Source organism: Choloepus didactylus, chromosome 13 (genome assembly GCF_015220235.1).
Source record: "Choloepus didactylus isolate mChoDid1 chromosome 13, mChoDid1.pri, whole genome shotgun sequence".
In the NCBI taxonomy this organism is placed as follows: domain Eukaryota; kingdom Metazoa; phylum Chordata; class Mammalia; order Pilosa; family Megalonychidae; genus Choloepus; species Choloepus didactylus.
This window is the reverse complement of record NC_051319.1, coordinates 83,329,649-83,357,063: the sequence shown is the minus strand read 5'-3', so window position 1 is coordinate 83,357,063 and position 27,415 is coordinate 83,329,649. Positions and strand designations below refer to the sequence as shown.

At 52.1% G+C, this 27,415-nt stretch overlaps 4 protein-coding genes across 7 annotated transcripts in view; all 4 read left to right on the top strand.

The window, feature by feature from the left end:
• DNAJC18 (DnaJ heat shock protein family (Hsp40) member C18) overlaps positions 1-7,019 on the top strand; it is a 47,132-nt gene extending 40,113 nt beyond the window's left edge. For both annotated transcript variants that reach the window (XM_037801423.1, XM_037801422.1), the window contains exon 8: positions 3,521-7,019. In XM_037801423.1, the coding sequence (XP_037657351.1) occupies positions 3,521-3,645 (125 nt within the window). In that variant the 3' untranslated portion in view covers positions 3,646-7,019. The remainder of the gene's footprint in view (positions 1-3,520) is intronic.
• Positions 7,020-11,450: 4,431 nt separating this feature from the next.
• Positions 11,451-16,773, top strand: SPATA24 (spermatogenesis associated 24). 3 transcript variants are annotated; one of them, XM_037801341.1, is made up of 6 exons: positions 11,451-11,632; positions 12,855-12,920; positions 13,127-13,257; positions 13,353-13,423; positions 16,226-16,328; positions 16,434-16,584. In XM_037801341.1, the coding sequence occupies exons 1-6, from the start codon at positions 11,516-11,518 to the stop codon at positions 16,561-16,563; spliced, it is 618 nt and encodes a 205-aa protein (XP_037657269.1). In that variant the 5' UTR covers positions 11,451-11,515; the 3' UTR covers positions 16,564-16,584. The 3 variants fall into 3 exon arrangements, with proteins under 3 accessions (XP_037657269.1, XP_037657268.1, XP_037657270.1); XM_037801340.1 differs by lacking the exon at positions 16,226-16,328 and having other exon boundaries at positions 16,434-16,773; XM_037801342.1 differs by lacking the exons at positions 16,226-16,328; positions 16,434-16,584 and adding an exon at positions 13,749-14,744.
• Positions 16,774-18,427: 1,654 nt separating this feature from the next.
• Positions 18,428-23,043, top strand: PROB1 (proline rich basic protein 1). Its single transcript, XM_037802105.1, has one exon. It carries the CDS (start codon positions 18,463-18,465, stop codon positions 21,529-21,531), a length of 3,069 nt encoding a protein of 1,022 aa, XP_037658033.1. The 5' UTR covers positions 18,428-18,462; the 3' UTR covers positions 21,532-23,043.
• Positions 23,044-23,672: 629 nt separating this feature from the next.
• Positions 23,673-25,799, top strand: MZB1 (marginal zone B and B1 cell specific protein). Its single transcript, XM_037801630.1, has 4 exons — positions 23,673-23,914; positions 24,733-24,857; positions 25,217-25,327; positions 25,431-25,799. Exons 1-4 carry the CDS (start codon positions 23,738-23,740, stop codon positions 25,585-25,587), a joined length of 570 nt encoding a protein of 189 aa, XP_037657558.1. The 5' UTR covers positions 23,673-23,737; the 3' UTR covers positions 25,588-25,799.
• The last annotated feature ends 1,616 nt before the right edge of the window (positions 25,800-27,415 follow it).

Here is a 27,415-nt window from a genome sequence, read left to right as displayed (position 1 = left end):
TATTAGGAGATGGGTGGCTCTGGGATATAAGGGGAATTCAGCAGGAAGAAAAAGTTGCTTTTTTTATTTTAAAAAAAAAAAAAAACTATCAGAAGGGTCAGGAAGTAGTACTCTACCCCACTGTTAAACCAGACCTTGCAGGTTTCAAAAATCAAAGAATTTGGGGGCAAAATAAAGGCCTTGGACTAAAAAGCAGTGCATACATGGATCCAAATGCAATGAAAGCCATAGTGTATGTCCTGAAAGTCTCCATTGTTTTGGGCCCTAGGAGGGTTTTGAATTCAAGCACTGGATGAAAATCTGCATTTCACATTCTTCAAATGCAGATAGATACACACACCACATCCTCTTCTGTGGCAACAAGATGCTAGAACTACGCAGAGAGCTCCCTGCAGGGATTGCACTTAAAGTGGATCCTAGGCTTTCAGCCCCATCCCCATGAGGCCTAGTTTCAGGGCTTTGGCACTCTCTAGGTCCAAATAAAAATACAGTGGTTAAGCACCATCTGCATACCCACAAGTTCCTAATGAGGGGTTATCAGCACACACGCCTTAAAAATCTATTTCTGGCATTTATGTATGGTGGCTCTCTGGAACCTCCACACAACCCAAGTGCTATTTGAGAACAAGTAGCATCTGCCCTCTGGATCCCGGGACAAGTGCAGCCAACGAGGTTAAATTTAGCTCTTAGAGATTGTAAAAATAAATGTACTTGAGAATAGTTCACTCTTGGCAAAATACCAAATGGAAACGGTTTTTAGCAAAATTAGCCATTGTCTTTTTGGATCCTTTGTTCATTTTTCCCCCTCTGCTTTTCCTTAGAATGTTTGATCTGGGTGAATGTTTATGAGTAGCCCCTTACTGTAAGCACTAACTGATCTGTTTACTCCTTCACAGCTGCTTCAGGATAATAAACCTGATGCCAGGGGAAGTGGCCATGCTCTGGGCTGGGCTGGATAAAAGTAACAGGCAGAACTGCCTCCTGGCCTAGCCGAGCTGAGCTGAACAACTCACCCTGACTGCAGAGGGGCACTTCTTTCCATGTCCTTGAGCAGGGTAGTAGAGTGGGTAGAATCTTAGGCTTTGAAATGGGGATAAAATTAACTTCCTCCTATGGAGGTTGTGTAGATTCTACAAGATGGTGTGGGTATAACTCTTAGCACAGAATATGGCTCATTGTAAGTGCCTGGTTCCTGGTGGAGTCCAGGCCTTGCCTGGCTTTTCATGTAGACTGGATATGGGTTCCCTGCCAGCCCAGTCTCATGGGGTTGGATCATGAGAACTGTTGGGACCTGTTGGGGTCTTCCAGCTGTCATGCCTGTGATCTGGGTGGGCTCTTGTGCAGTGTGTGCTTGGGAGAGGCTCTGGGACTTGCTTCTCTTGGCAGTTTGCCTTTAAGGCTCAGTGCTCTGTCCATCTGTTATACTGGCATTCAGGGCATGGGAGCCTAAAGGGGTTACTTTATGTGAACATTTTGATAAGAATTAAAGGTGTTCTCTTGATCCTGCCCCTCCCATAGATTTTTTTAAGTTACTTAGAAGTTACTGAACATCAACAGAACTTGTCAAAAGTAGCATATTCTTTGAGTTGACCTTTCTTTCATTGAAGGGTGAAAGGATTCATTGGCAGTTTGGAGAGAATTCTCTAAGCATGGTAGTGGGAGTGGGAGACATGGTTCCTTGAAACATTGACCTTGTGTGTGCAGGGGCATTGCTCAGGAGCAGGGATCTGTGAACTGGTTTCAATGAAAAGCAATGTGATGTTCTGAGAAAATCATTCATATTTGTGCAGTTATTGGAAGAGAGGGATATCTTTCATCAGCTTCATATAATTATCTTCAGTCCAGAAAATATTAAGATTCACTAGCCCTTGATGTTGCCTGGAATGAGATTTTAGGCAATGAGGCATTAGAAAAACTCAATAAACAAAAAAACCTAAGGAAATAATTTCAAGGAAAAGCAAAGCACAAAATCTGTTCCATATATTGGTATAACTATAACTCTAGAGGACCAAAGGCATAGTCTTCGCATGGGGGCCTCCTGAACCAGTTTCTCACATGCCAGAGGAGCCAGAGAAATGGAGTCAGTGCCGAGTTGGGAGCAGGACGTAGGAACACAGGGCTTTCATTTGGGTGCAATACATGATCTTCCACGAAGCCCCATCACCTGCAAGGGTGACTGTGCCAAGGCAAACTCTAGCTAATGGGCACTGCAGGCGCCCACGCCAAGGGGTGGGAGCACTTTGTTCTGGAGCCTGGGAGACTTGCTGCTTGCCAAGCAACTGCTGGGCTAGAGCCCAGGCTCTGCCGCCCCCTTTGTGGAGGGAGTGTATTCATGCATAGCCACCCCTCACCCTGGAGTCCTGCACTTAATCTGCACTTTGGGCCTTCTTTGGTGTAAACAGAATCATTGTGAACAGGAATGCCAGACAGTGTTTTGTGTTGATAGAAATCAATGCCCATTGTTCACCCTGACTAAGTATTAATTCCTGTTTCCAAGCAGTTTGCTGATTAATCAGACAGGTGCCTCTCATTTCACCAGGAGAAACAAAATCTGCCCGTCAGATGAGTAAGAATGGATAGGCATATTTCAAAATGATTAAAATAGCATTTTCAAGTGCTATTAAAGTATGATCCTTTAAGTGCTGAGTAGCTGCCTTCTGTTGAAGGCTTTCGTAAGCCACACACCCCATCTAAGCATGCCGTTCTGTTTGTTACTACAAACACATCTCTGGAGGTGCTTTTCGGGCATTCCTTCCTAAGAATGTCTCTGAAAACTTCCAAAAGAATAAAATAAAGGCAGCCAAAATTAGAGGCACCATTGGGTCAGGAAGAGAGCAGAGTTTATTTGTATTTAAAAATAGAATGACCGTCTCTACCATGTAGAGAAAATGAAATTCATTTAGTCAAAGAGACGAAGTTCACTGGATTCAGATGATTTCACTTTTAAGAGTCCAGCTGTTCTTGGCCTTTGAGTTGTGGACCCCACATGTGGTGAGGAAATGAAGAAAGCCACCAGCAACCTGGCCTTCTGTGGAAGGCACACCCACCAGAGGTAGGCTCTGCGTCTCTTAGCATGTGTGAGTTATGATCCAGCATCGCAGGGGAAAGAATGAAGCAGCTGTCTTTGTTTCAGATGACAGGAATAGAGGATTGGACTCCTCCCCAACTGCCCTCTGAATACCATTGGTGGGAAGGCTGTGAAACAGTCTCGTCTTACTGCACACATGCAGGCTTCCTAAGTCTGGTGCCAACTGTTTTATTGATAAAAGCTAAGTCCCGTGCTTTTACAAAAGAGCACCAATACCTTCGGGCTCCAGAAACACAGGTGTCCTTTAATCCTTAGCACCTGGCGGAGTGTGGCTGCCTGCATTTCTTGAATAAATGAGTAAAAGTTTCTTAAATTTAATTGAAAGATTAAGCACTTAAATAAAGTAAAGAAGAGCTTTGATTGTGAAAATACTGAAATGAAACAGAAGGTCTCAACTCTCTTGATGAACTGGCTACCTCTTTTATCTTTCAGAGTCGGAGTTGACAAATTTGGCAGGATTATACAGAGATGAACGATTGAAACAGAAAGCAGAGTCACTGAAACTTGAAAACTGTGAAAAACTTTCCAAACTCATTGGCCTACGAAGAGGTGGCTGAGAGGATGGTAGTCCTATGCAGAGTCAGGGTTTGGCTACTTGTTACTATTTACATTCCTAACTCCATTTTATAATACAAAATTAGGAAATTTACATTTTACTATTTGCTAGCTTTGGTGGGCAGAGTTGAAGGAGCTTGAGCATGAAGCCAGACTTATCATCACAGAATTCTTCCTGGGGATTGGCTCCAAGGGCCAGGAACAGTTCATCTAAATTGAATTAATGGCACAGCATTTGATTCAGCCCCCAACTCTACGCCTACCCTGCCTCCATGAATTTAGTTCAGAGCATCTCGGAGCAAATCCACATTTTCTTCCTTCTTCCCTTCTTCAGGCAGGTCTTAATACCCAGGCAGTCCTAGGCTTAGCCAAAGCAATTTAATATTAATTATTTACATGCGTATGAAGAATTATATCTCTCCCTTCATTAGAGCCTCATTTCATCCAAGATTCAGCCTTTGGAACATGCTCCTAGTCAATTTTCCATTTTCTAAGGGAAGTGTGGTCAAATGAAATATATGGAGAAATATAAACTCATTGTAGCAAATAGTCTTCTATTTCCCCAATCTCTGTCTAGAGGTACCAACATTAGCAAACTGCCTGATTTAAGATTCTTTTGTTTCCTCAACCCTCCCTCTTGTAGAGGGTCTAAAAATTAAAAACTATTGAGGTATGAAACAGACAACTCAGCGGCGGGAAGCAGGAGGCTGGGAGTGGAGGTAAAATGCAAGGCTAAGTCTCTTAGCTCTTCATTGCAGGTTCCCTATTCCATCGTAGAACCCAGAGACTATTCTTTTTGTCATTTCTCCTTATGGCATCACATTTGAGCTGAGTCTCTATACCCCACAGAGGTAGAGTAGTCAGACCCAAGAGGAGGCATTGCTAGCCAGCCAGGCTGATTGCTCAAGCTTAGAGATAGAGGGGAAAGATCTTCTCTCCATGGGTATGGGGGTAATCTGCATTGGCTTTAGCAGCCACTTTATTTAACCCAGTACCTATAGTTTTATTTGAGCTGCTTTTGTACTCATTCCACATTTAGTGAGTGCCTACTGTTGGGGAGGGTCTCTCGTGTGTGTGTGTGTGTGTACACACACATATATTTTTTTTTTTACTTAAGTCTCTTCACAACTCTGCAAAGTGATAGAACGCTAGTCCAGAGAGGATGAATGGTTTGCCCTGGGTCACACAACTGGTAGTGGCAGAGCTAGATGGTAGGCTGATTGTCACGTGGAAAGTATGAAATCATCCCCATCACTCAGGTGATTCTAGCCAGATTAGTAAAGCAGAGTCTTTCCCAAGGGTGCCCTTGTCCCTACCACCCCCACCCTGGGACCCTGCATCCCTTCTATGGCAACTCTGCATCCACTCAGGACCCATTCCTAACTGGTTTTTAGAAAACAGGATCCTCTTTACACAAATTCCATATACAAAATAAGAGGTCCCTCAAAGGCAGGCAGCTCCTGCCACTGGTGACAAGGAAGAGGCAGGTTATTGTTTGGGTTAGGTCATTCTGGGCCTTCCTGCTGAAGTGAACTATCTGGATTGAGCTGCCCAGATTATCAAGAACTTGAAATGATCCAGTAGGTGACTGCAGTCTACACTCCATGTTTTCTCCAGGACGGAAGACAAGTTCCTGTTGGAAGGAGAGTATATACTAAAACTGGTTTCCAAAGTACAACTTCCCCTTTCAGATTCAAACAGCCATGGTTTTAGAAGTAGCCAGCATGGGTCAACATGTGGCATTCCACAGGGTCCACAGATAAAGAGTGGGGCTTTGGCAGCTGGTAGGGGACAGCTGCTCAGCTGTGGGAGGGTGAATAGTTCCAAAGATAGCCAGATTTTCCTGCCCAACTAGGTACATCCTCCTGGTTTGGGGGGACCTCCTTGACCCCCTCTGAGTGACTAGGAATTTACACTGTAAAATGTGCCACTGAGCCAAAAAGGCTTATGGAAAGTCATGTATACACCGCCAAACCTAAGCTCTTCTCTCTCAACCCTAACCTCTGCTAGAGAATGGGCCATAATTCAACTAACTTGACAGGTTAAAAGACCCTGCTCTAGATACCCATGAATAGTGTAGTCACAACATTTTATGGATTTCATGACAGAGAAGAGTTATCTGTGATGATACTAAATGGTGGCAATACTAACTCACTCCACTCAATTTCAGGTCCATTGTCTGTTATTGTTGTGCTGATGGTACGGTTTTATTTATTACCTAATAGACCAAAACAGTCACATCTGGCTTTTCTCAAGGGAATGGTATTTGCTTTTGATTAAAGGACAGTTTAATCTATTTGGTACTATCCAGAGTACTGTTAAACTGCAGTTTCCAGTTTATATTTTAGATAAGTTGCCTGTGTGGTTGTAAAATAAGCTTTTTCCTCTTGCCTATATCCATTAGAAGATTTCTTGATCATATATAAACTCTTTAGGTAAGACTGATTCTTGCCATCAGAACTGATACTCAGCACTTGACTGTTTCTCTGAGCATTACTGCAGATTGGAGACCTGTATGAAGAAAGTGGGGATTGGAAATAAAGTTTGAGGCTCAAGAAGAAACTGAAGCTCTCATTCGTAAGAGAAGGGGCTCTCTCTGCACCACGTGATCAGCAGTGAGGAGGAGAGGATGAAAATCCTTCTCATATCACAAAGAACATTGCAGTTTGAAGAAATCCATGGCCCCAGATTAGAAACCCTGGGGTTCATCTGCTCTAACCGGAAAACGTCTTAGCTTCCTCTTGATCAGCAGCAGGCCTCACGGATTGGGAGAAGTGACCAGGAGGAACACTGGTTTGCTTTCTGTTGCAGACTATTGGGAATTACACTGAATCCCAAACCCACAAGCATATGGGAGCCAGCAGCCTGGCCAGGCTATATGTTATTCTCATTTTCATCCACACACTCAGGACTGGCTTTGTGAGGAGGCCCTGTTGGGATTCCAGCAGCTTTCTGTTAGAACTGGCCACACATGCAAGTTCATTGTCTTCTGCATGCACTACTCCTCATAGGAGCTAGCACTTAATTTGGATTTATTTTGGATTCATTTAAGGTGTAAGCTTAGTGTCCTAATATATTTATTTTCAAAGAGGGCCAATTTACTCTACATCTTATTTTTTGAGCCTGCATTGTTGATACCTCTTGCAGTGACCACTGAGTAATTATATGCCCATGTGTTAGATATTGATTGCATCTTTTGCATCACACCCAGTATTTGGAATTAAAGATGTGAATGTTCCATGAGTAGAGCTGGAGCTGACACATAGAATCAGCTCCTGGTGGAGTAAGAATCATGAAAAATCTGATCACTTGATCCACTGCATCTGGATTGAGTATATTTTAACAGAGAAAAAAATTAAATGACTTTATACAAAAAGACTGGCTCTATATTTTTCCTTTGTTCTTTTACCTTTGCCCCATGGCATCCTTGGGCACTGCACATTGCTTGACTCCCTTGGAGCCACTCAGGACTAGAGAAGCTGTTGACCTCTGCTTCAGTCTTCCTTCACCCATCAGTGGAATTATTCAGGTTTAGAATGATAGATAGCATTGTTCTATCTTACTTTCTATCAGATAGCAGCTGCAGCATATTATAGCCAATGTGAAGATCAAAACTATACTTAGCATCAGAAAATCAGGGGTCATCCCAGTTCTTTGCTGAGCTTGGTCCCAATGGCCCATATTTAGGAAAGTCTTGGTTTAAGCATACAGCACATGATGCTGTAAAGAGCCCAAGTGGTTATGGTACCTCTCATTTGAAGGAAAACTGAGATGAGATTCAATTCGGCAGTCAGAATCTACTGTGTGCCAAGTGGGCTGAACTTTTGGGATGGAGGGCAGCAGCACCAAGGCTCCTGGGGCTCACCACTTAGTGGGAAAGCTCCCCAGTGGGATGACTGTCAAAGGAGAAACCCAGGGGACCACAGGATTCTATAACAAAGGGATTTTACCCTGTCTGAAGAAGAGAGACTTGAAATATAATCACCCTTCTCACAGGATGCAGTTATTTATTATTATTTTTTTTTAATGTAGATAGCATGGAAGTAGAAACGTCCAGTGCTCCCCCTATTTTTATGAACACTACCAGGTACAAAAATCAGAAAACCAGGAAACTGGTAGATTGTTAATTTGGTGTCCCTCGGTGAACCACATATTGATGCCCTGTGTAGTCCCCTTTCTACTCTGGGCTGGCCTTTGATCTACTCTAACCAATAGAATGTGGCGAAAACTGTCTACTTCTGTTTTTGCGCTTGGGGGAAGCCAGTCGCCATGTAAGAAGTCCGACAACCCTGAGACCACTGGGTTAATCACATGGAGAAGTCATCAGAGAAGAATGGAGGAACCAAGCTGACAGCAAGAACTGAGGTCCCAGATATATAACCCATGTCGAACCGTTTATACCACCCCAGTTGCTGGGCAGAATAGAGATGAGCTGCTCCACCAAGCCCTGCTCAGTTGTGAGCATAATAATAAAATAGTTGCTGTTTTAAGCCATTACATTTAATGACAGTTTGTTCACAACAGTAGGTAACCAAAATACCTTGGCCTCCCTTTTCCTATGTCCCCTCTAACATTAAATCCTATCAATTTTCCCTCTAAAACAACTGAAATTCATCCACTCTTAGTCTCCTCTGATACCACCTGACTCCCAAAGTACCATCCACTTTCACTGACATAAAAACTACTTCTGCAGCCCCTTAACTAGTCTCTGTGTAGTGTGCAGCTACACAGGGCCCCCTCCAATCTATACAGCTCACTGTGCCAGAGAGATCTAATCAAAGAGTAAACTGGATCATGTAACCCTCTTGCTTAAAATTTTTCAGTGGCTTTCTATTGCTTCTAGGATAAAAACAAGGCTCTGTCAAGTTCCCGACCTCTACCCACTGCCCAACTGCCCTCCTGCCTTAGGCATCTTTTTCCTTTCTGCCATATTTGCCTTTCAGTTACTACATTCTGCCAACCCCTTTTGCCCTCAGAACCCTGCACTTACTGTTCTCTCTTTCTGAAACCCTTTCACACTCACCTGCCCTTACCCTCTATGCTGAGTGGTTCCTAGTTATTCTTCAGACTTACCATCATCACCTCACAGAAGTCCTCCCTAACACCCAAGACTAAGCCAAATTACTCTTTCCTCTCTTCCTTAACATCCATCATACCTACAATGTTATTTGAATAATGGCATAATTTGGAATTTATTTGGGTGTTTATTTGATTATTTATTATATATAATAATAATTATAATTAAATGCTGCCTATTTGTCTCCCCACTAATCTAATTTGCAATATGGTTTTGAGTTGAAACTTGAAGGCAATGGCATGCCCATCTGTTAAAAAGACTTGCTCTAGCAGCACAGCCCAGATTCTTTGACACTACTCCCATCGAAAGCTGGGGTCTACATCCCCTCCCCTTGAATCTGGACTTCGTGACTCCTTAACAGGATACAGCAGAAATGACTCTATGCCAGTTTTCAGGCCCAGGCCTTGAGAAATGGATGGCTTCCATTTCCTGTTATTTAGGTTGCTTGCCCTTGAACCCAGTCACTATGCTATTAGAAAGCCCCAGCAGCCCATGGAGAGGGACAAAGACCTTTGACCCTCGGCCTTGGCTGAGCTTTCCAGCTGACAGCTCCAACTTGCCAATCATGTGTGCCATCTTGGAAGTGAAACTCGTAGCCCTTAGCTGACACTGCCTGGGGCAGAGGCAAGCTTTTCCCAACCGTACCCTGCCCAAATTGCAAATTCATGAGCAAAAGAAATGACTGGGTCATTTATTGTAAACTCTTCATTTTGGGGTGGGTTGCTATGTAGCAATAGATAATTGGAACACCAACCAAGATGGCAACCCTGTGTAGAAAGGCAGTCTCCTCCCACCCCAATCTCGGGGCAGGATCACAGAGCTGTTTGTGATGTCACGCAATCCTGAGCCAGGGGCCCAGCGTGTTTGTTGCCATACAGAGTGGGAGTCTGTGGCAGTCCCCTACCAGGGTATCTACCCCTCACGTCCATCTGGTGTGCAGGATGAGAACCTGGATCCAGGGTTCTCCCCTGCTCATAACTCTCCTCACCAGGGAACTATGGCTGCTGGGGCCTACTGCTCCCCAGCATTCTGCCCCAGATAGGTGGAAGGCAACCTGTTCTAGCTGGTAGAACTGAATACTGAGTGGTAAGAGTTGTTGAGCATCAGCTCATGAAAGGCCCTAAGGAGGGGATACAGTTCATGGGGAAGACTCAGGGATCAGAAGCCCAGAGGACGTGCAGCTTCATCCAGGGTGATTCCAGTGAACATTCACATGTGGCAGACAAAATTCTGAGAGAGCTCGTGCTGAGGCACACAACTACACAGCACCCTCTGGGTCTGCACTGCCCAATATGGTAGCCACTAGCCATACATGGTTATTTAAATGTAAATGTTAACTAAATTTTTAAAAAATTAAAAAAATCAATTCCTCAGTTGCATTAGCCACATTTTACATGCTCAGTAGCCACAGGTGGCTGCCATATTGGATAGGGCAGATCGAGAACATTTCCATCACAAAGTTCTACAGGACTGTACTGCTTTAGGCCCTTTAAGAGAGGTCAACAGAGAAGAAGAAAGGCAGTCTTGCCCTCAAGGACATGAAAACAGATGCAAAAAACAAGGAAAGACAAAACAAGGCTCCCAGTGAGAGAACCACAAGAGTGGCCAAGTTTGTCAGGCCACAGCATCCATTTCAGAAAAAGCCCCTAGGGAGAGTCAGGGAGCAGCTTGCGAGGCTTACCTAAACTTTCAGCTTCCCTTCCTAGTCACTGATAACATTTATTCCAAACCTGTTCTTAACAGAGTCATTTCCTACTTGGGGGTGTCAAATTCCACAACTTTGTTATCCCTTAATGTTCAACCAAAAAATGCAACCAAGCATCAGGGTTAAGAACATGGACTCTGGCATCACACTGCCCAGCTCAGAACCCTGCTCCACTGCTTCCCAGCTTGGGTGACTTTGAGCAAGTTATTCTTTCTCACAGAGCCTGCGTTTCCTCCTCTGCAATATGGGGATAATAGAACCTACTTCAGCAGCGTTGTTATGAGGAAGGTATGAAATAATGATCATAACATATAATAACGGTGTCCTGAAATGGTGAACACTCAACAAACATCAGGTCTGATTTTCTCCAAGCTTATTCTTACATGGTTTCAAAAAAAGTTCCCAGTTTTCCCTCCTGTGGGGTGGGGGAGTGGGGGGCAGTGGGGGTGGGGATGGGGGTGAGGAGAATTGGTGAACATGTGTGATCATCTTATCCTTCCCTACCTTAATTTAGAACTCTCCTTCATGCCCCACTTCAGCCCTCTTCAGGGTCTTCAGCACCCTCCCGGGCACCCTGACAAGGCAGGCGCAAGGCTTTGGTGCGGCTGTCCAGACCTGCTCTCAGAGTTTGAAGACTCTGTTATCTTGGGGGTTCCTTAAGTACTAAGTGTATTCCTGAGAGAAAGGGGGATCACAGGAAGCTGGAGCAAATTTGGAGATCAGGGTGCAGATGAGGGGCAGGTGAAGCTAAAGATGCTGGGGGTTGCCTTCTGGTTCTTGAGGTTTAACAGGCCCAGGGAGAAGGCTGAAGGCTGGTGTCTAAGCTGAGCCCTGCGTGCTCCTCAAGCCTGAGTGAGAAACACAAGATATAAAGAATGTGCAAATTCCCTATAAACTTAAATTCCAAAGTATCCCTTGAGGCTCCCCTAGCCCCAGGCGGCTCCTTTAAGAGGCGGGCCCCACCCTACTAAGAGAGGAAGTTCCCGCCCCCTGTTTCCAGGGTGCTCTGTGGCGTCATGTTCTCATTGGTGGGCGACGGCGGTGAGGCGCCCAGCGGAGGCCATTTCCAACGAGCTGGAGGGGGCGAAAGATGGCGACACCCGTTGGGTGGTCGCAGGGGGGGTCAAGATCGGTGTGTCTCGCCTTCGATCAACTGCGGGACGTGATTGAATCTCAGGAGGAACTGATCCACCAGCTGAGGAACGTGGTACGCAGCCAGAAGAGCTGGGGGAGAGCCCGGACTAGACGCCTTACTGGTGGGGGCAGGGCCAGACCCTGTCCCATGCAAGAAGCGTGGCTAGAGCCCATTTCTAATGGCGTCATCAAGAGGAGGGGCCTAGATGAGTTCTGGCTGGTGGGAGAGGAGCCAAAAGAAGGGCGGAGACTTCATGAAAAGCTACGGGAGAGTTTTAATTAACGTCAAGTATCGCTCTCTTCTCCCTGCTTGTTTGTTGCAGGGCTTGGTAGATATGTTCCCATCCATTCACTGAGACTCAGTTTCCCCTTTCTTAAGTGGGAGATGACTTCACTGACTTCCCAAGGCATGGAAACTACACATGCCTTCTAATATGTATACCTCCTCCCCAAGGTCAAATGCAGTATCCTGCTGAGTGGAGTAAGCACAGAGTTGGCCCTTGCACATGTTAACCCTTTATGTCCCTTTGCTTTTGCATTGTTGGTCTAAACCCAGTTCCTGGGAGCAAAGCATGGGAGCCACAGATTACCTGAACAGGCCATAGTAAAATCCTGGCCAGCTGGAGATTTTCTGTTTTTGTTTTCTAACTTGATAAGGTTAGGATGTATCCCCCATCTCAGAAATAACACGAACTTCACATATATATATTCCTCATTCTAATGGTTCTAACTTAGAAACAGTTTTCCCTTCTGGGAAGTTGGAGGGGACTGGGGCAAGGAGAGACAGACCCTGTTTACACTCTAATGCCCTGATTCCACAAAATGTATCATCCATCTCTAGCCTCTGAATTACTTTCAGTTCCCTAAAGATACCCAAATCTTTTCTTGGCAGCAGGACTTTGCACGTGTGTTCCCACTGTCTGGAACACTCTTCTACCTCTCTTCTTTTGGCCCACTGCTACTCAGTAATCTGATCTCAGCTTTGATGTCACCACTTCCCAGGCTGAGTCAGGTGCCTCTTCTGGGCACCAAGCCCTCTGTGTCCCCATCCCAGCACACACCATGTTAGAAGTGCCTGGTTGTAAGCTCTCTCTTCTATGAGCCTGCTTGCTCCTTGAGGACAGAACTCAGAGTTGATGCTCAGTGAATCTTGGGAACTGAATCCTACTTCCCAGGCCCCAGGGTACCATCCTAGGTGCTCTGGATCATTGCATTCTCCAACCTTGGTCCTGGTCCCTAGAAGGCACCCTACCCACCCTAGTCCCAGGCCCTCCCTGAGCCAGGCTCTGTTGCAGATGGCTCTCCAGGATGAAAATTTTGTCAGTAAAGAAGAGTTCCAGGCAGTGGAGAAGAAGCTGGTGGTAAGTAATGGCCTATGCAGGCTCCTAAGCCTCCCCCATTTCCCAGGGCCCCTGTGGTTGGGGAGAGTCACTGAGTTTTGGCCTCTGAGAGCCTCCAGCCCCATTAATGAGGCCTTACCAAACTCTTTGAGAAAGGGGCTGATAAAAGGAGCCCCGGAGACCCAAGAGGGCTTGGAGTAACGAGATCACTGCTGTTGCCCCTACAGGAAGAGAAAGCTGCCCATGCCAAGACCAAGGTCCTCCTGGCCAAGGAAGAGGAGAAGCTGCAGTTTGCGCTCGGAGAAGTAGAGGTGCTGACCAAACAGCTGGAGAAAGAGAAGCTGGCCTTTGAAAAAGCGTGAGTGGGCGTCGGTGGGGAGAGGGGGGTGTCAGTTTGGAACTCCTGAAAGCCTGCCAACCTGCTCACCCTCCCATCTTATCTTCTCCACCCAGACTCTCCAATGTCAAGAGCAAAGCCCTGCAGGAGTCCTGCAAGAAGGACCAGCTCATCACCAAGTGCAATGGTAGGCGGGAGATCCATGCTCCCCCCCACACTTGCATGCATGGGCTCTTCCCTAACAGCCCAGTGCCTGTGTCCAGGGCAGGGTTTCACCCCAACTTCTGTACCCAGCTGAGGATACAGGCAGGCCCAGGCGGGCCACACCTTCGCAAAGGCCTTCAGGGGCCAGGGAGGCTCCGAAAATGAGGGAAGCAGTCGGTGTACAATATTCTTCACGGCCATAAAGGAACGGGCTCGCTCCCATTTTTCTTGAAACATATGACCTTCTTAGTCCACCTTTTGTTTTCCCACTTTTGATCGGTATTAGAAATAGTGTACTTTTCTTACAGCTGTTATACGAGGAACAACAGGGCCAGCACACAGACCCTTAACCTCAGTGTTGGAGACCCAAAAGGGAGTGGGGACTGTGGAGATGTGGAGAGCCATGTGCTCTCTCAAGGGCTTGGCCCCTTTGCTGCAGGAATGTGGGCCCAGTGTCTCTGAAAAAGAAACTGGAAACCAGGTTTTAATGGCAACTTCATTGATTTTTTGGTGTTGACAACTGATTTAAAATTTTTTAAAGCATTGTGAAGGCCAAATAGAACATGTCTATAGGCCACCAGTTCTCACCTCTGCTCTGTGCAGTTCCCTGCGGCCCACTTGTTGGCTTAGTTGGTGCCCTGAGTTGTGGGGCACTTTCAGAGTCAGCTACTCAGGATCTCTAGACCTCAGGAAACTCTTTCATTTTTCCAAATGCTGAACTCCGAATACCCAGTTTTAGAAGTAGAATATGAATTCCATATGCAATATCTGCTTCATTAACTGCAGCAGATCATAAGTAGGCCAGAGACCAGAGCCCAAGCCAAAGGGAAGTTTAGGCCCCTCCTGGTGGGGTGCCCACCTCCTTGGGCACCCTCACTCCCACCTGCTCACTTAGCCCTCTTTCTCGCTCCCTTGGTAAACACTCACTGGTAAGAGGCCAGCAGACAGTTTCGATCTGGCCATTGAGCTGCCAGGCCCCACAGTCCCCACAGCTGACCCAGGGCTCTAGCTAGGGTCTCCTGGAGCCCAGCAGGCAGTCACTGCCTTCATACCCAAGGCCCCTCGTCTGGTTCCCTAGTCCTTTCCCTCTCACTGGGCATCCCCTACCTCCCTAAAAGGAACCTGAGGTTCTTTCCTGATAGAGTGGGAGACATCTTCTCTCTAGGGCCTGGCTGCGTCTCCTCAGAATGTCTGGAACCTCTCCTGTGGGGCCCAAGCCTTCACCTCACAGGAGCAGATCTGGTGACCCTGAGTCTCATGCTGGCCCGTGGGCCCCTCCAACCCCGCCTTGTGTGGTTTGAGTTTGATTTTTTTTTTTTTTTTTGAGGTGGTGATTTTTACACTTACATAGTTCTTTGTTTTTCTCAAAGGGATTTTTCTGACCATTTCTCATTTGGGTGCCCCAAGCTTTTGCTTTAAAAGATTCACACAGATTTCTGATTCTTTTTCCTAAAAGAATTCCACAAGCAGTTAAACTAGATTAGCTGGCTGACTGTGGGAAGGGATGCCCAATAATTCTGGTCTCATGACCCCGGGAACATGGGTTTTCATTCTCTTCCCTTCACCCATGTCTCTTTCCTCTTTCTCTTCTGTGCCTTCACTTTTTACTAGATCTTCTCTTCTGGAATCTCCAATGCTTCAGCATTTCTGCATTTTCAGAGCTTGTGTTCTAGTTAGTTCTTCTTTGTCCAACCTTTAAAGACAGTGGGATTTTCTTCCCGTGAGGATCGGAACTTTCTAGGGCTCCATGATGGGCAAGTTATATAAACGAAGCATCCCCCCCAGGTCCCTGTATCCCCTTGGATTTTGAACCAAGACACAGAAATCATTCTTACATATAAAGAGCACTTCACCTGGGGGCGGGCTTTGCCATGACTGCCTCACTCCCCCCCACTGTGGAATACAGACAGGGACTGTCTTTGTCAGAAAAGGGAAGCACCTTGCCCAAGGTGGTCATGCTGTCTCATCAGTATTCACTTCATGGAAACGTAGCTTGTTCCACTGACCAATCAGTTCCTGAGTCTTACACTTTTCTTTCAGGAGCTGCCTCCTTGAAGGCAGGATCCCTGTCTTCTCCCGCCATCCCCGAAGCCCCAGCCTTCAACTGGCCTCAGTAGGTCTGGTTGGACTGAGGTGACTGAACCATGTGATATTTCTAAGTCCTAAACCCCCAGAGGACATTTCGTTCCTTCATTCCGCAAATAAATTTACCGGGCACCTCCTGTGGGCCAGGTACTGTTTTAGGCTCTAGGGATATAGCAGAGAATAAAACAAAGATCTTTGTCCTCATGGAGTTTACATCCTAGTAGGGAATAAGACAAATGAATAAAATATATAGTATATTAGATATAAGTGCTAAGAAGAAAAATAAAGCAGGAGAAGGGATAGGAGGTATGGGCCAAGGTTGTAATTTTAGACCAGGGAAGGTCTCACCAAGGAGGTGACATCTGTAAAGACCTGCAGGAGTTGAGGGCAGGAGCCATTCATCTTTCCTCCTTTGGGCAGCCTCTCTCCAAGGGCCTTTACCTGCCCTCTGGTCACCTGGTCCAGAATAGAGTTGTGGAGTCACTGACACAATCATCACGCACACACACACACCCTTCCACCCCACGCTGTCAAGACTCCATAATAAATTCATTCATACTAAAGTGTTAGCAACTACTTGTGGAGCGTCTGTGGGAGGGGCAGATCCAAGTTCTGAAAAGACCTAAGAGGGAATCCTTTATCTCAGAAAGGGGCCCATCGGATGGGAACCACCCCTCCTCCCTGCCTCTTTCCCCCGCAGAGATTGAGTCTCACATTATAAAGCAAGAAGATATTCTTAATGGCAAAGAGAATGAGATTAAGGAGTTGCAGCAAGTTATCAGCCAGCAGAAACAGATCTTCAGGTGAGGGTTCCGGGCCAGGCTGGGGGTTGTGACTGAAGTGGGGAGCCAGACCTCTGGCCCCTACCCTGGCTGTCCCCAGCCCACGCCCAGCTGGCTCCGTTGCAGGAATCACATGTCTGACTTCCGGATCCAGAAGCAGCAGGAGAACTACATGGCCCAGGTGCTGGACCGGAAGCATAAGAAGTCCTCAGGGATGTGTCAGGCCCGGAGCCACCAGCGTCCCAGAGAAAAATAAAATTATCGTCGCCTTCTTGTTCTCTGGCTCTAGTACCCGACCTCTGCATTCTCTGCTCTGGGGGTCCCCAAACCTGCCCTTCCCATCTTGTGGGTCCTCCTTCCCAGGCCATGGTAGGGGTGAGGAAGAGACAGTGGGCACTCTCCTGCCTTCCTCCCTGCCTGCCTTCTGGGTCTGTGTGACCTAAGTGGACCACCTCCTGCTGGCCACGCCTGGGCTCAGAAGCGAATGCTGCTCAAAATTCCAGCCCGTGTCTTCTCTCCCTCCCTTGAGTAGGAGTGGGGGCCATGGAGTTGTAGAGTCATGACCTTGGGGAAGGAGCTGAGTCTTTGTTGTTTAGGAGGCATTACCTCTTACACTTGGAATTTAATTCCTCCCTAAACAAACAGCCCTGGTAATCCCAGTAGCATCCCACCCTACTCCCAGTACCCTGGTAAATTTAACTCTCTCAGCAAGAAGGGCTGTGTTGTGTGTGTGTGTGTGTGTGTTTGTGTAGTCACACTAGACCAGAGACTTCAAAGTTCCAGGACAATGAATTTGGGAAATCTGTTTCCATCACATAACAAGAGTAATATTATAGCCTAGTCTAACATTTGCACCTTCTTATACCACCCCAAACAGAAGCTCATCAGTCTCCACAACTGGGAGGAAGGGAAAAGGAAAACGCTATGTCTATTTTTTAGTTGGGGAAACAGTCTCGGAAGGGGCCGTGATTTGCTCAGCTTGCACAGGCAGGGCTGGATATGGTGGACAGGCTTGTCCTCTCAGAGGCCATCACTAAAGGCACCCTAGGCAAGGATGGGACACATCCCACCTCAAGTCCCACTTCAGACGAGGCTGAGTCAGATTTGTCAAGTCTTGCCTCTCCTGGATTGGTGTGAAGGTGATAGCACAGGAAGCTCCAGCACTTCACTCCAGGGCTGCCTGGAGCCTGAGTCATAGCAGGACCTTGAGACCAGAAGTTTAAGGGCAAGTGGTGCCCAGTGTTAATACGACAATGGCAGGTGGTGGCTGCTCCCCCACAACCACTATCCCCACTGCAGGTTCTGGGCTGGGGGCTGGAATGAAGGCCTATGAGCGTCTGCTCCTGCTTCGGAAGGACTAGAGAGGAGACCACAAGCCACCCCAAAGGTTCTCAAAGTACTCCACATTAGCAACAAGGGCTTGTTCTGGGTGGCAAGACAGGCTGTCAGAGCTATAGCAGTCCACTCCATCCCCTTCCAATGGGTTCCCAATAAAGGCAGGGGGCAATGAGTCCAGCCAGGGACAGAACCCTCCTGAGGCCTCCAGCACAGCTTTTTATTTTGGGGGTTGCAGTTCCCTCCATTGATGTTCTTCATTCTATCCAAAGTTGGAGGATGACTGGAATCAAAGAAGATGCTCTAGCTTGGGTAGTGGGTGAGAGGGCCAGGGAGCAGGGAGTGCCCTGCAATAATGGGAAGATGCTGGGGGCTGAGAAGAAGATGAAATTGCTGGTAAGACCAGAGTAGCCTGGCCTGCTAGGCTAGTCTCCGAAGCTAAAATCAGGATCCGCATACCATGGTGCTTGGCCTCAGGCAGTTCCCTGCTCGGCCTGTTTCCTCACCTGTAACCTGTGGCGAAGGGCCTAGCCCGTCGCTCTAAGTTGGACACCTCCCTTCCCCTCACCTGCGCGTCAGCCAAAGCCTGGAGTCCCACCCTAGGTGCCCTGTCCAGCTCCAGGGAAAAGAAAGGATGTCTCGGCCGAGGGGGGAGGGCAGGTCTCTCCCGCGGCCGATGCCGCTGGCTCAGGAGTGGACGCGGCCGCTTTAAGGCGCGGTGACCCCACGACATCCGCGGGCGGGGCGGGGACAGTGCGGGCGGCGGCGGTGCTAGCGTAGGCGAACGCGAGGGAGGTAGTGCGCGGCGTCCGGCCCCACCATGCTGACCGCGCTTGCCCCGCCAGCCCTGCCGGGCCTCTTGGGGCGACTGCCCGCGGCCTCCGCGCAGCGCCAGGACTCCTCCGGTTCGTCAGGCTCCTACTACACAGCTCCGGGCTCTCCAGAGCCTCCGGACGTGGGGCCGGACGCGGAGGCCCGAGCGAGTTGGCCCTGGGTGGCCCCAGCGCAGGGGGCGGGCGCGCAGCCTCTCCTGTCCGTCAGCGCCCAGAATAGCCCCCAGCGGCCTGGGCCCAGCTCGGGTTTCCCGCGAGGCCCCGGCTCGGGCCCGCCGCCACCCCAGCCCCAGCTGCGCATGCTGCCGTCGGGGGAGATGGAAGTCATCTTCGGCGCCGGGCCCCTGTTCAGCCGGTCGGACGCAACAGATCGCGAAGTGCAACAGCTCACCGCGCGGACCTTCCGCAGCCTCTCGCCGCCTGGGCCGGCGACTACAGCTCCCGCCCCACCACACTCCCAGGACCCCGACAGTGGCTCCCGCTGGGCCACCTACCTGGAGCTGCGTCCCCAAGGGCCGAGTCCCGCCGCCCCCGCACACTTTGAGTGTGTAGAGGTGGCGCTGGAGGAGCGCGCCGCGCCCGCCAGGCCTCGGACTGTGCCCAAGCGTCAGATCGAGCTGAGACCCCGGCCCCTGAGTCCTCCGCGGGCGGCCGGTCCGCAGCGCCCCCGGCTGCTCCTGCGCACCGGCTCCCTGGACGAATCTCTCGGCCGCCTGCAGGCCGCCGCGGGCCTCGTGCAGACGGCGCTGGCCAGAAAACTGAGCCCGGCGGTCCCCACCCCGAACAGCTCCACCTCCGGGCCCACGGGGCGGCCGGAGCCTGCGACCCGGGAAACGGCCCGTAGCGCCCGAGTCGTCCCAGAACAGACCAGGTCTCGGCCACCCCGCGTGCACGATAGTTCGGTCTCTGCCAGAGCCCCACGGCCGTGGCCAAGCCTCCGCGAGCGCGCAATTCGGCGCGACAAGCCCGCGCCGGGTACTGAGCCGCTGGGCCCTGTCAGCTCCAGCATCTTCTTACAGTCAGGGGAGAAGACCCAGGAGGTGCGCAACCGGGAACTCAAGACTCGGTTCCCGCCGGAGATCGCCCCGGATCGAACCGTCCCGAGGGCACGGAGCCCGCCCTTCGAGACTAGGGCTCCCTGGTTGGTTTCGAATAGAGCTGTGAGGCCAAGAAGTCCGTCCCCGCCGCGAGAGGCTCCGAATGGGACCGTGAGGGGTCCTCGCCAGCCGTCCCCACAGTCTCTGTCCCCGTGGGCTGTCGGGAGGGCGAGGAACCCGTCGTTCCCCGAAACTTCCTCTGCACGGGAAAATCGGAATCCGGCTGTCGAGGAAACTGTCAGCAGAAGGAGCCCTTCCCCTGCGACCCTTACCCAGTGGAATCAGGGTGTCGCCAGGACAAGACGTCTGTCCCCCGAAGCTCCTTCCCTGTGGGAGATTGCGCATCCGGCAGTTGGGGATACGGTAGAGGAGAGGAGGAGCGCGTCCCCGCCGGCCTTGTCCCCATGGGAGGTTCCAGACCGTCCTGTTGGGGGGCCGTGTCGCTCATCACCTCAAAAGACGTGGGAACCCACCGTGCAAGGTTCATCGATAGTATCTACACAAGGTCTGAATGGTTTAGCCCAGGAAGAGCAGGCAGCGTCTACGCCATCTACACCAGGGACCCCGGAGCTAACAGTGGCACAGAGTCCTTCCACCCGGGAGACCCCAGATCTTGCCTTTCGAGGCAGTCAGCGGTCGCCAGAGGTGGCTGCACCAGAGCCGCCCCGCAGTCAACTCGCGGGCGCCCTGGACACCGACGTGCGTCCGGAAGCTTTGGGCCCTGGAGAAGTGGCCTCAGGACGCCCGCGCGCGGCCATTCCACGGCCCTGCGACGTGCGTAAGATGGTGAAGACCACGTACGCCCCAACCTTCCCGGCGGGAACCCCAGGCTCAGGGCTGCCTGCACCTCCTGCCGACCTCTGCGGAGAGGAGGGAGGCTCGTCCCAGGTGCAAGAGTTCCAGGCGCTGGGGTCTCCCGCTCCGGGTCACTACACTTCCATTTTTCTCAAGGACTTCTTGCCGGTCGTGCCACACCCCTATGAGCTCTCAGAGTCGACCCCCAGCCCCGACACTCTCTCCCGGGACGCTGCGCAGCCCAGCGGGGTCCCACGGCGGAGAGCAGAAAACAGCACCGCGAAACCCTTCGCGCGCACGGAGATCCGCCTGCCTGGTGCCCTGGCCTTGGGCCGCCGGCCCGAGGGAACCCGGGTAGTCCGAGCGTGCGGTCCCGGAGGAAAGAACAGGGATGCGGAGGCCCAGCGCCTCGTTCCCGAGGGAGAAGGTCGGACCAGCCCGTTAGGCGGCGCTCGCACCTCTCCGCAGCGGTCCCCCAAAGGGACAGTGGGGGCCCAACCACCTCGACCACCCCTTCCCAGCTCCCCTCTGGCGCTTCCCAGCTCGAGCTCTGGGATATCCCCCAAACTGGAGGCACCCTCTGCGGTCCATGAGCCCGCGACTGCCGTCCCGCCGCCCCTCGTGAGGGAGACCGAGGCGTCGGCTGGCAGAACCGCTCCGCCCCAGCCCCGCGCTGCTTCGGCGCCCCCCATGGACCGGCCCCGCGAAGGCCCTTCCCAGGGGTCTCGCAGGCCACCCGGGGCTGCGCATCCAGGGAAGGTCCTGGTGGACCCCGAGAGTGGCCGCTACTATTTTGTGGAGGTGCCGCGGCAGCCTCGACTGCGGCTGCTGTTCGACCCGGAGACCGGGCAGTACGTGGAGGTGCTGCTGCCACCCTCGCCCCCGGGGCCGCCCCGCCGCGTGTACACCCCTCTGGCTCTAGGGCCAGGTCTCTACCCGCCCTCCTATGGGCCTATCCCTGGCCTCTCACTGCCGCCGTCCCCGGGCCCGCCGGCCCTCAGCAATCCCCACCTACCCTGGGCCTCTGAGTCAGGGACCCTGGACGGGATGTACTACCTGCCGGTGAGCGGGACCCCCAGCCCCGCACCTCCTCTGCTTCTCTGTGCTCCGCCCTCCAGCTCAGATCCCTCCCAGGCCGGCAAGGGCTCCTTATTTACCGTGTGAGGCCCCAGTACCTACCTGATCTTCATAGTGTTGGGGCCTGCTGATAGCCTGGGAGATTCTGGCATCCAGCCCCCTGCCCTCCCTTCCTTCCATCACCTCTTTTCCTGACCCATCCCATCTGGTCTTCAGACTGGAAGTTACCTAGAGAATCTTTCTGGCCCTTGGGTCGATTGGGCTGGAGCTCAGGGAGTGGGTGCCTACCACCCCCCCAGCAAAATTGTACATCCCTCTTTCCTAGCATACCCAGGGTGTGATGTGTTTGTGTGTGTGTATATGCAAGCAAGCAAAAAAAAAAAAAAAAAAAAGTAAAAGTGAGGAGCCCCAGAGCTTGTCCCCAGGAGCAGGCCTGAGGAGGGTTTGAGCTTGGGATCAAATGAGTGAGGGGGGTGGGGAGGCAGCAGGGAATGGGAGCATTAGGGGACAGGGCTGCCCCTATAGGTAGTGTGCTGTCTGACCCTCCCTGAATGTGGCCCACCTGAGTTGGAGCAGGTCAACCAGCACTGGTGGGATGGAGGGGGAAGGACTTTGGCTATCAAATCTGCCACTCTTTGGAAGAGGATCTGAGCCTTGGCCTGAAAGGGTATGGGGGAAAGTGGCTGGTGCAGCCCCAAGCCAGGCTGGGTCTGAGAAAAAGAGCTGCGGGGACAGTAGGTGGAATTGGAGCAGGGAAGTAACATGGAGAGGGGCTGTGGAGGCCTGGGATTGGGGATTGGGGGTGGAGTGACTAGGGGAGAGGTGGGCAGAGGTGGCTGGAGTCCCCAGCTGAGAGCCCCACCCCTCACTCCTCCCCACAACCCCACTCTCTAACTTGGCTTCTCTTCCAAGCCCTCAGGACTGAGCTGGCTCATCCTGGGGCCAGGGGTGGGGCTTCAGCCATTCCCAACAAAAGTGGGGGCAAGTGAAATGAGTCATCAGGAAGGTCTTACAAGCAGAGAGGATTGTTGGCCTGTTATCCCAGAAGAGACTCTGGACCCCTCTGGTGGGGTGGAGGGTGGGTTAGGTCTGGCAGCAGAAGCGATGCCCCTGGGCAGGGCAGAGAGACCTAGAGCCACCTGGTTCCATCCCCTCAGTAACAGACACGACAGGGACAGGACCCAGGACCCAGCAGGAGCCTATGGTGGGCCTTGCCCTAGGGGCTGAGGGAGATGAGGAGGGACCTGCGTGGAGTGGTAGATGGTCTGAGTGGGAGTATGACTAGTTCTTAACCTGAAATGGCTGGCCTTTGCTGGCTTGGTGTGTGATGTGATGAGTTTGGAGAAGACAGTGCCAGGGGTCACGTTGCCGCTCCTAAGCTCTGGGCCTCTGGGGGGCTCAGAACTCTAGGAGTCCCTGCCACCCTGACCTGGACTGGAAGCTGACTGGGAGAAATATGGGTCAGGATGGCCTGGACACCTCCCCTTGGCCAGTGACACTGGTCTGGATGACACGGAGGGCCCTGGGCCACCCCTAGGCTCCTCCCCTCATCCTGTGTGTGCAATAAATCGCTGATCTATTGAGACGTGGTGGCTGAAACAACTTGTGTGAGGTGCCTGATTTCCTGCCGCAGCCCATTAATGGCTGCCCCTCCCCACCCGCCACCGCCACAGTGCCCTCCAGTGCCTGGGTATGGCCTGGGTGGAGGGTGCCCAGGGAAGGACACTATCTGTGTCTTTCACACCCTCAGTGAGCTTAACATATCTCACAGGAAGGCGAACCTGGGCTGGCAACCAAACCTGTGGATTCATTCCTCCTCGTAGCTGAGTTGTCAGTGGGCTTTGGGGTTGATCAGTCTTGTGTGGCCTTGGGTTTGTCACTTCTGTCTGAGCTTTGGAGTCCTCAGCAGAAAAAAAAAAAAAAAAAAAGTAACCTCCCCCCACCCCCAACACACACACACACAAGGTGCTCAGCGCAGGGTCTGGCCCATATCCAGATCCAGAATGTGGGAGGTACTGGCTTCCAAACCTTCTTGCCCAGGCTCCACCCCACTCCTTGCCTCATTGTTCCCTTCTGTGAAATGGGGCTGAGATGGCTGGAGCCAGGCGGCCCCGCCAGAGAAGATGCACACGTGGCATCTCCAGGGCCCTGGGGGAGGGGCAGGATGGGAAGTGTGAGGTGTTGGTTCCCCATTGGTCAGTCCCAGGTGTTCGGGGCAGCCCCACCACACACATGCACACGCACAGCTGCACCCCAACCAGAGTCCACGCTCTCTGAGCCGCCTCCAGAGACCATGAGGCTGTCACTACCACTGCTCCTGCTGCTTCAGGGGGCTTGGGCCATCCCAGAGAGCTCTGGGGACAGGGCCCCACTCACGGCCACGGCGCCTAAGCTGGACGATGAGGAGATATACTCGGCTCACATGCCTGCCCACCTGCGCTGTGACGCCTGCAGGGCAGTGGCCTACCAGGTGAGCCAACCCCTCGGCCCCCAGTCCACGCACCCCTTCCAAGTCCCCTCCTCAAGCCCGACCCCTCCATCTGTCTCAGATTCCACCCCTGGCCTTTGAACACCCATCTTTGACCCCCTGGGAAACAAGCCCCGGGCCAGCCTTCCATGGTATTGGCATTCACACCTCATACAAACCTTCATGCCTCAGTTTACCCATCTGTATGATCAAAAGAGAACAGACATTCTGGGGCACCCCAAAGTGTCTTGGGATCCCAGGAAATCACCTGCTTATCCTCTCAGACATCTCCCTTTTCAGGGCCATCTTCACATCTGGATTTCCTCCTAATACATGACTGGGGGTGCATCTGTATATGTCTACTTGGATGTATGTATTTCGAGTGCATGCATACGTGAGCACAGGTGTGTCTCAGTTCACACATACACCTGTGGAGCAGGTCCATGCCACTGCCTCTGCGTGAGCACATGTCCTGTGAGTGTGTGTCTGTTGTTTTATTTCTTGTGCCCATGGTTTAAAATAGCATGTGCTAATGGGTGGAGGTTTCAGAGCACAAGTGCCCCGGGAGAGGAGCCCCAGTGCCCAGGCCTCCCCTTCCATCTCAGCGTTTCCCACCCCCACCCCATTCCAGGGAAGTAGATCCCGTCCCAACTTGCAGGACTCGGGGAGGAGCCACCGCGCAACTTGCCTTGCAGGTGCTTCCTGCCCAAACGGCTCCCTTGTCACCCCAGGCTCCCCAGAGACCCCACCCCTGGGCTCCTGCCCTCTGCCCCTGTGCAGGCCCACCTGCAGCCCTGGCTCCCAGTTCCTCCTTATTCCAGATGTGGCGATATCTGTCAGAGGCCGAGGCCAAGCTTCACACCCCAGACTCTGGGGGGAGGCCGGAGCTGAGTGAGTCCGTGTATACAGACGTCCTGGACCAGAGCTGCTCCCAGAGCTGGCAGGAGTGAGTCACCAATCGGCCCCGCCTCCTCTAGGGATGAGGCTGGTGGCTGGGGAGCCCCACTCTCCCACTCACACCACATGCACACTCCCCCAGGGCTCTGGCCTGTGGTTGGGACTGGGTGGGGTGATGTCTGGGTGGCCCAAAGAGGGAGAGCGGTCTCACTGGCTCCCTATGGGACCTGGGGTCGGGGGTTTCTCCCTCTGGGTCTCAGTTTTCTATCAGAGAGAATCAGAGTCTAGGCACTGAGCTCAACAAATGCTCATGAAGTGTCATAGTGTGCCCCGCTTCATGAGAAGACAGGCCCCACCCTGACTGGGCTTCCACTAACGCTGCCCTGCTCTGCTCCCCGCTGCCACCAGATACGGGGTCCGAGAAGTGAACCAGGAGAAACATCTCATAGGCCCAGGGCTTAGCCAAGGGCCACAGCCAACCATCAGTGTGATGATCACAGGGGGCCCCTGGCCCGTCAGGTGAGGACAGGAGGATGGGGGGATGGAACGGAGCCCCGAAAGCCTTGGTTTGTCCACCCCTGTGGACTGGGCAGAGTCTGAGGCCCCTGCTGGGCTCCCCTAGGCTTTCCAGGACATGTCTGCACTACCTGGGGGAGTTCGGAGAAGACCAGATCTACGAAGTCCACCGGCAAGGCCAAGGGGCTGTGGAGGCGTTGCTGTGTGGGGGTGCCCGGGGGGCCTGCTTGGAGGAGGCTCCAGTCACAAGAGAAGAGCTCTAGTTTGACTCCTCCTTCCCGGTGTCATCAGCCCTCCAGGAGAAAGCTGGGGCTTCCTCTGGATTGTCCCCATTCCTTCTTGTAGGTTGACCCCGGAGGGCGGGGAGGCCTTGCCTTTCTCTGCCACTCTCCCTCCCTTCTCCAGCTTTGGGGCCTAGGTGGGGACCAAGTTCTTCCCCTCTGGATTCTAAATAAAAACTAATAAAACCCAGTGATCTCGACTCCTTCTCTCTGCACTGGGGGGTGGGGTGAGGTGGGTACTGGTAGGACAGATATTTGGTGCTTCTGCTTATGTCCCTCCTACATTGGGCCAAATACTTGCCCCTGCAATTTCCTGGCAGTAAGAGAGATCTGTCATGGTTGGAAGTGTGAGCGAGCCGTCAAAGGCACACAGAACCAGTTATATGCAAAGTAAAACCCCAGGCCCTCAGATTATCACGAAAGAAAAAAACAAAGAAAATGAGGTAGGCCACCGTGTGGACACACATACTGTGCTCTCTCCAAGCTACCTGTGCCCCTCCCAGAATGCTCTTCTCTCACTCCCACGTCCTGGGGCGGCTCACTTTCGAGACTCTGCCTCTGACCCCCACTGGCATGGCTGGAACTTGGGTGCCCGCCTGGGACAGGGCAGGGCAGGGTTCCCGGAACCAGCTGGTTTCAGCATCTTGGCTTCAAGTCCTGCTCTCCCCAGTCACTCTTCTGGCCTGAGGCCCCTTCCTTAGAATGAATCCTGGCTCCATCACCTGGGACTGGGAGCCTGGGGTCAGGTGGGGCTGCCACTTGCAGTTTCATTTGTGAGCATCTGTCTGATCTCACCGGGCCCTGGGAGGGGCCATAACAGACCCTCTAAGCCCCATTTGACAGATGCAGAAACCAAAGCTTGGACAATGGAAGACGCTCAGGCCCGAGTCCCAGGCTGAGGCTCGGCAAGGCCGGGAAGAAGATTTAGATTTGTGGTGTGGGGGAAGGTCAGCTGCTGCAAGGATGGGGGTGCCCCAGGTCAACCTGACCACCCCGGCTTCCCTGCGGGCTACATTGCAGCCCCACCCCACCCCTATCCCAACACCTGTTCCAGGATCAGCCCGAGGACCCTCTGGCCCTGGCCGTTACTCCAGGAAAGAGCTTCCAGGAACCAGGAGCAGAGCCAGGCCCATGGAAGATGGCTGAGCTGTCAGTGGTATTGGGCGTGGAGCCCATGCATGGACCTGTGTGACCCTGCATGTGTGGAGGGACTCGGAGAGACTCTTGGGATCAGTGTGTGGGTGTTGTGGGTCCATTTATGGATCTGTGTCTCTGGGACTGTTCAGCCTCTGGGCCTTGTCTCTCTGTTTGTTGTCATGTGGTCTGGGTTGAATTGAGTGTCAGGCTGGCAGTGTAGGGAGTGGGGGAGCCCTGGGGAGGAGGCAGTGGGGAGAAAATGCTGAAGAGCAAGGCTTCCAACTGGTCAGACAACTTTGGGGACCCCGGAGAGGGAGACAAGCAGGGAGGGGGGATGACAGATGGACAGAACAGGCCGGAGTCCAGATAGGCAGATGGACTCAGGACTGCAGCCTGATGCTGCTGCCCAGTTGGAGAGCAGTGCTGCCCATGGCCTTTGTGGCAGGGCCTTGCTGTGGGCACAGCAACCCAGATGGAGGTGGGCCCCAGGGACACAGGGACTGGGCAGCACAGAGAGGGGCAAACCAGGCACCCAGTCCCAGCCCCCAGCAGCTGAGGAGCCTCAAGTCCCTCCAGGCCTTCCCCGTCTCCCCCTCAGCCGGTCCTCAAGCCCCAGGGCCAGGCTGGGCTGGGCCTGCCAGGAGGGTTGATGGGCTGGGAGCAGAACTGTGCA